This window comes from Protobothrops mucrosquamatus, unplaced genomic scaffold (assembly GCF_001527695.2).
Source record: "Protobothrops mucrosquamatus isolate PMUCROS unplaced genomic scaffold, P.Mucros_1.0 scaffold5403, whole genome shotgun sequence".
In the NCBI taxonomy this organism is placed as follows: domain Eukaryota; kingdom Metazoa; phylum Chordata; class Lepidosauria; order Squamata; family Viperidae; genus Protobothrops; species Protobothrops mucrosquamatus.
This window is the reverse complement of record NW_015391263.1, coordinates 6,743-14,529: the sequence shown is the minus strand read 5'-3', so window position 1 is coordinate 14,529 and position 7,787 is coordinate 6,743. Positions and strand designations below refer to the sequence as shown.

Here is a 7,787-nt window from a genome sequence, read left to right as displayed (position 1 = left end):
TTGTGCCTGCGTAAATTTCACATTTCTCACCCATATCAACTCCCAGGTATCCATAGATATTATTTCTCCTATATTTTGAGCCCATTTAATCATACAGTCTTTAACTAGCTCAGTTTCTGAATCCAGTTCTAGTAAAACATTATATATCCTTCTAATATGTCCTTTAGCATCATCCCTTACTTGTTTCAAAAAATTCCCAGAAAATCAGGCATTGTGATGGTGATTCCTGGATTATGTGTTGGGTCTCAACCTACTCATAAGTCCAGCTAAGCAATGTCTGACCTAACAAACTTATGAATGGGAGATGAACAGCCTATTACAGTTTGTAAAGTAGACTCAGAATTAAAGAGAAAAATGTGGTGGAAAAAAACAAGGATAAAATATTTGATCCTTACCAAGAAAATAGGCCATTAGGTCCATCATAAAATGTCCTCATGAAGTTTTATTATTTTTAGAATGGGTCTCCCATCATCTTTTTCATACATACTACAGCCCTGAATTTCTGCAATGGTCTAGTGAAAATTCATATTATATAACAATGCTGCAGGTCATGATAGATAGATGATAGATAGATAGATAGATAGATAGATAGATAGATAGATAGATAGATAGATAGATAGACAGACAGACAGACAGACAGACAGACAGACAGACAGACAGACAGACAGACAGACAGACAGACAGACAGAGATGAGGGAGAGGGAAAGAGGGAGAGGGGGAGAGGGAGAGGGAGAGGGGGAGAGGGGGAGAGGGAGGGAGAAAGAAAGAAAGAAAGAAAGAAAGAAAGAAAGAAAGAAAGAAAGAAAGAAAGAAAGAAAGAAAGAAAGAAGAGATCATCATATTTTATTTCACCATTTGACCCTTATTTATATTAGGAGTAGTTGTTATTATTCAGAGTTGCAATTTCTTTTGCTTGTTGTTCTTGTCTCTATGATTTCAGGAATTTCTACACCCCCCTCCCAAATATTAATAAAGTCAAAGGTCATTCATATAATCCAATTTTGATAATTTCCATTGTCTAATCCAGATTCTTTCATATATATATCTATATCTCTAGGTTTTGCCTGTTTCTCTGTGTAATGATCCTTGTTCCCCTGGTTACTGGAAGAAAAGGGCTGAAGGGAGAGTGTTCTGTTGTTATGATTGTGTTCCATGTTCAGAGGGGAAGATTTCAAATCAAACTGGTATTTTCACCATATTTTCATATTAGACCATTAATTTTTCATTAAAAACATTCCTTATATAGGCTTCAAATAATGGTAACGTCCTAGATGTGTATTTGTATTATTACAAGTTTTACCAATTTTTAATGGGAAATATTTATAGTTGATTCTCAAATTTGTTTATGGGAATCCTGCAACTATTATTCCACTGGGAATATCTGTCTGTCTATTCCCGGTGGAATAATAGATAGATGATAGATAATAGATAATAGATAATAGATAATAGAGGGAGAGGGAGAGGGAGAGGGAGAGGGAGAGGGAGAGGGAGAGAGAGAGAGAGAGAGAGAGAGAGAGAGAGAGAGAGAGAGAGAGAGAGAGAGAGAGAGAGAGAGAGNGAGGAGGAGGAGGAGGAGGAGGAGGAGGAGAAGAAGAAGAAGAAGAAGAAGAAGAAGAAGAAGAAGAAGAAGAAGAAGAAGAAGAAGAAGAAGAAGAAGAAGAAGAAGAAGAAGAAGAAGAAGCTAATATCCACATTTCTAATTTCTTTTGCATTGGTGTTATTGTCTCTGTGATTTTCAGTGTCCATGTAACAGTATCAAATATTGAGAATACTGATGGTCGCACATTATTTTGATTAACTTTGGGTGCTATGTGAATGTAATAATTTTCAGATGATTAATACCAGGCACCTATTCCTAATATTTCCTGGAGTTTATGCTGAACCGAATTGCTTGGAATGACAACCTACTCATTATAAATCCAGCTTTGCAATGTCTGACCTAGTAAATACATGAATGAGAGATAATCAGCCAGTAACATAGAATAAACTCAGAATTAAAGAAAAAGGATGCTGAAAAAACAAAGACAACACATTTTCTTCTTACAAACAAAGAACAAAAGCATCTGAGCATATATTTGGAGTATATGAGCATTAATTTAATTCAATTTCTTTATTTTTTTCTTCTTTTTCGTTTTATTGAGCTGAAAGTATGGTTTGATGACCACTAATCTCTTTTAAAGATGGCATAGGAAAAAAAAGGAGAAGCTAATTAAATTTAAACTTCTGATTAAAGTTTAAATAATGAATGTCTATTTATTCTTCTTGGACCCCACCTTTTTTTTCCAAATAAAAATACCGATCTTTTCTTAGTTTACTCACTCTTTAGGAAGGAGGAAAGCTAAACAGGTTTAAATGTATTATATTGTTTGCACCTCAGAGTCCATACTTCTCATTCTCTTACTTGTTATATATCCATCATCACAGTTATTTTTTTCCATGTTTTGGGAAAATGGGAAAATTCACATTGCCTATATTGTAATAAATTTGAAAATGTGGGAAAAAATTGCATTTCAAAGAACAATTACACTTCCCTTCATTTATGCCAATTCTAAATGATCACATTGAGAGAAAATGTATTTTCATAGAAACATGATCCAACTGGTAACATGTGGAAAGAACTCAAAATGGAACAACAGTTGGCAATTAACCAGATTATGACTAGGAGCTGTGGTGATGCAGTGGTTAGAATGCATTGTTGCAGGCTAACTCTGCTCACTGCCAGGAGTTTGATCCTGACTGGCTCAAGTTCCCTCAGCCTTCCATCACTTTGAAGTCAGTAAAATGAGAACTCAGATTGTTAGGGGCAATATACTGACTTTGTACACCACTTAGAGAGTGCTGTAAAGTTCTATGAAGAAGTATATTGTAAGTCTAAGTGCTATTGCTGTTGCTATTGGTATTGCTATTGCTATTGCTATGGAATAGATAAATGAAAAATGTCTTGACTTTTCTTTCAGATATGGATGACTGTTTTGAATGTTCACAAGATCATTATCCAAATAAAGAAAAGAAAGGATGTATCCTGAAATTGGTAGTCTTTCTAACTTTTGAAGAAACCTTGGGACATTGTTTAGCCTCAGTTGCTTTTTGTTTCTTCTTCTTGACCTCTTGGGCACTTGGAACTTTTATTAAGTACAGAGAGACTCCTATTGTCAAAGTCAACAACCGGTTTCTCACCTACATCCTACTTGTCTCTCTTCTGCTCTGTTTTCTCTCCTCTTTGTTCTTTCTCAGCCAGCCTGGCAAAGTGACCTGCCTTCTCCGACAATCAATGTTTGGCATCACTTTCTCAGTGGCCATTTCTAGTGTTCTGGCCAAAACCATCACTGTAGTTGTTGCTTTCATGGCCACTAAACCGGGATCTCAGATGATGAGATGGGTGGGGAAAAGATTAGCTTTTTGCACTGTCCTTTCCTGTTCTCTTTTCCAAGTGTGTATTTGTATCCTTTGGTTGTTGATATCTCCCCCATACCCTGAGTTGGACATGCATTCAGAGCTTCAACAAATGATTTTACAGTGCAATGAGGGATCAGCTTTCTTTTTCTTCTGTGTCTTGGGCTACATGGGTATCTTGGCCATTGCCAGCTTTATTGTGGCTTTTCTTGCCCGTAAATTACCTGACAGCTTTAACGAAGCCAAGTTCATCACCTTCAGCATGTTGGCCTTTTGCAGTGTGTGGGTCTCCTTCTTTCCAGCCTATCTGAGCACAAAAGGCAAAGCCATGGTAGCTGTGGAGGTCTTCTCCATCTTGTCCTCCAGTGCTGCATTACTGGGATGCATATTCTTGCCAAAGTGCTACATCATTGTTTTGCGGCCTGAGCTAAACCACAGGAAGCAACTCATAAAGAGGAATTAGTATATCATGTAATATTTCTTACTATATTAAATTGCTTGCCAAAAAAGAATAGAATGTCTGATTGCTGTCTAGAGGTACATATAGAAGTAGATATTTCTGTCAAAAGAGGATTTATGGAAGATTATTATGATTTCTGATATTTCTTATGGGTACCCATTGCAAAATAAGTGTTCAGGCTGCTACGTTTTCAACCATTCTCTTAACCTAGCCCTTTTTTATTTTGAATGTATAAGATTTTGAGTATCTATCCCTTTTGAGAGAAACATGTATTTAACACGGCTATCATAAGGTTTCAATTTTGGATTGGTTAGGGTTGTTTGAAATTTAGTATTTCTGGATGTTTTGAAACCTGTACATATAATGTTATTTTTAAAAAGTTTTGTGCTGACTCTTTATCCATCCAACTATTTGTACTGTAACTTATTATCCGGTTAATTAATAATAAGAAAAATGTAGTGAAACAAAATATATTCTTCCTGATACCTCATCCTTTATTCAAAGTATATGATGACAAATTACTATAATCAAAAGTGATTTGATTTGGTTTGCTATTAGAAGTGTGGCATTTTACAAGAAACCAAAGGTGAAATTTAGCACAGATAATAGAAAAGGATGTAGAGTCTTTCTTATACAAGGAAGGACCACCAAGAATGAAAATATCTGGGGAAAAACTGTGAGTGTTCCATTGGATGTGGATACAGAGACATATATAGAGACACACAGACATGGATACACATGTACACATATATGTATACATACACATACATGTATATGTATGTATATATAAAGAGGTCCTTCAATTACAATTCATTACAATAAATGTTAAGAGGGGACATATCATGACATATTGATATGAATCTTGCAACTTCTGCATCTGCATCAGATGGAAAAATATAACGGTGGACCTTATGTCTTGACATCCCCAAATATCTGTTGTCATACTTAGGATTGGACCTGGTTGGTTACATAGGACATCACCAGGAAATGTTGGAATTACAGGTTAGAGGGGGGGATTTTTGAAATTGCTTCATTGCCAGTTCAATTACAAATTCACAAGGCCATCAGAAATCACATTTCCCTTAAGGTTGATCAAATGTCTGATTAATCTTTTCAAAAAGTGACTAAAATTCTGTAATCAACAATGGCCCTTCCAGATCTGTAACATATGGCACCACATCACCCATTGAGCCATACTGTGACTAGTTAAGCAGCCTCAAATTTGGTTCATATTTCAATGTGTGAGACTCAAGAAACCCCACAGATATTGGTTCAATTGCATTGATGTGGTCAATAAAGTTTTAAGAAGGGTCAAAAATAGATCTGTATAGGTACTATGGATTGAGAATGTCTATGGAGATACTCAATCAACCAGATCATGGTTGTTTCCAAAGGTGCTTTTTTCCCCTGGACTTTCTTGTTCTTTTTCCTCTGAAAACATTTCACTTCTCATCCAAGAAGCTTCTTCACTTCTGACTGACTGGTGGGGAATGAAAGGATTTATATTTTCTGCAATCATCTGCAGTCTTCAGAACAGATGACTGCAAAGAATATAAATTCTTCTATTCCCCACCAGTCAGTTAGCACTGAAGAAGCTTCTTGGATGGGAAATGAAACATTTTTTAAAAAGTTTTTTATTTATAATACAATTAAAAAAAGAAAGAAAACATTGGACATGACTTAACATTCCAGTTTGAACATTTCTGTCAAATTATTTCTCCCTTTAAGTTCAATTCTTTATCTCTATGAATATATATATAAACTTTTTATACAATACTAGATACATTTTCTCTATTTACTAACCTAGGAATATATACTGCTCAAAAAAATAAAGGGAACACAAAACTATAGGATGTCTTATTTTTGTGTTCCCTTTATTTTTTTGAGCAGTATATATATTTTCATCTTATCACTAATCTATAACCCCAGCAGTCCTCCTTGATTCCCACCAATAGTACAATTTATCCCAGATTTCAAAATATTCTGATCCACTCTTATCTTTCAATTCCATCGTAAGCCTGTCCATTTCAGCACAAGATAGTATTTTATGCAGTATCTCTTCATCTGTGGTAGTTCCTTTGTTCTTCCATTTTTGTGCAAAAGCCAATCTAGTGGCAGTCAAGATGTGTAACATCAAATAAACTGTTCCCTTCTTATATTTATCTGTGGTTATGCCCAATAAAAAGAGTTCAGGTTTTAGCTCTATCTCCAACATTAAAATTTCTTTCAACCATTTTCTTATCCTATTCCAATAATCCCGGGCTTTAGAACATTCCCACCACATGTGGTAATAGGTCCCTGTTGCTGTTTTACAGGAAATGAAAAATTTTCAAAAAACACAAGAAAGTCCAGGACACCTTTTGGGGAAAAAAAAAACCCTTTGGAACAACACAGTGAAAAGAAAAATGTACATGAAAATACGAAGAGTGCATAATATAGAATATATAGCACAGAATATAGAATTCTTTATTGGCCAAGTGTGATTGGACACACAAGGAATTTGTCTCTGGTGCATAAGCTCTCAGTGTACATAAAAGCAATAAGTGATAAATCATGATCATAGCCATCGTAAAAATACATTCATCATAATCATAAGATACAATGCTTAGTGATAGTCATAGGATATTAATAAACGATCAACATAAGTCATACTAGGATACTAAATAAAACAATATAAATTGTAAGATAACAAGCAACAAAATTATAATCATAAGAAGATAAGGAGAGAGATAATAGGAAAGATGACAAGAATAATAGTAATACAATCTTACTAGATAGTTTGACACTATTGTGGGAATTAGTTGTTTAGCAGAGTGATGGCATGGGGTGGGGAAATGTATTTGTGCCTACTTGTTCTGGTGTGTAATGCCCTATAGCAGTGATGGAGAACCTTTTAGAGACCGAGTGCCCAAAAACTGGCCCCGCCCCCGTTCCACCCCCTGCCCCGCCCCCACCCCACTTGCCCACAGGGCTACTCACTGCCTCCAGGGCCCACTGCAGATCGCTCAGGCAGCCCAGCCCAGCCACGCCCTCTGCCTGCACCCCGCAGCATCAACTGTGCGTGATGGGGCATGAGACCAGAGTCTTGTCTACGCTGCCTGACTACCATGTCTTTGGCTGCACCACTCCATGTGGGCCACACTCGGGGGCGACTCTCTTCCAGGGGGGCTGCTAGTGAGGAGGGGGTCGTGGGGGCAGGAAAGGTTGGGGCAACATCTCGTGTGCCCACAGAAAGGGCTCTGAGTGCCGCCTCTGGCACGCGTGCCATAGGTTCGCCACCACTGCCCTATAGCGTTGATAAGTGTCAGAAAGGTTGAAGATAGAGATTGTAGGATGTTGGATATTAAACCCATGCAATCAGAACAAAAAGACAAAAACCTCCTACCTGCTGATCTGTCCCTCTTCTGACAAAGGAGGCCAAGTGAAAGACGGCACAGTATAAATGTGAACAACCTGGGATGTGATCTCACCAATGACATAATCTCCAGGCTGATAGGATGAGTGTGAAAAAGGGACAGGCTTACTTCTAGCCATGTATTTGCCCAACAAGTGAGGGCACATAATCAGGAATATCATGTACTGCATCATTCTGTTATTCAATCTTCTTTCTGAACACATCTCCACCTATTTTATGAGTGAGATGTTGCCGGCTTCTTAAATGACTTTCACATGAAGTAGCGAGTTCTCTGTTGCTAGAGCTTTTCAAATAGATGCTGAGCAGTCCTTTGGCAGTGATGATGTGGTAGATTCTGCCTGAATTAACTAACCTCTAAGAACCCTTCTTGTCTGGGATTCTATGATTCTAAGTAGAAGTCATCTTCTCTCTCTCTCTCTCTCTCTCTCTCTCTCTCTCTCTCTCTCTCTCTCTCTCTCTCTCTCTCTCTCTCTCTCTCTCTCTCTCTCTCTCTCTCTCTCTCTCTCTCTCTCTCTCTCT

At 37.2% G+C, this 7,787-nt stretch overlaps 1 protein-coding gene across 1 annotated transcript in view; it reads left to right on the top strand.

The window, feature by feature from the left end:
• LOC107299742 (vomeronasal type-2 receptor 26-like) overlaps positions 1-3,856 on the top strand; it is a 13,993-nt gene extending 10,137 nt beyond the window's left edge. The window contains exons 5-6 of the mRNA XM_015829081.1: positions 1,058-1,184; positions 2,958-3,856. Of these exons, the coding sequence (XP_015684567.1) occupies positions 1,058-1,184; positions 2,958-3,856 (1,026 nt within the window). The remainder of the gene's footprint in view (positions 1-1,057; positions 1,185-2,957) is intronic.
• Positions 3,857-7,787: the final 3,931 nt, after the last annotated feature.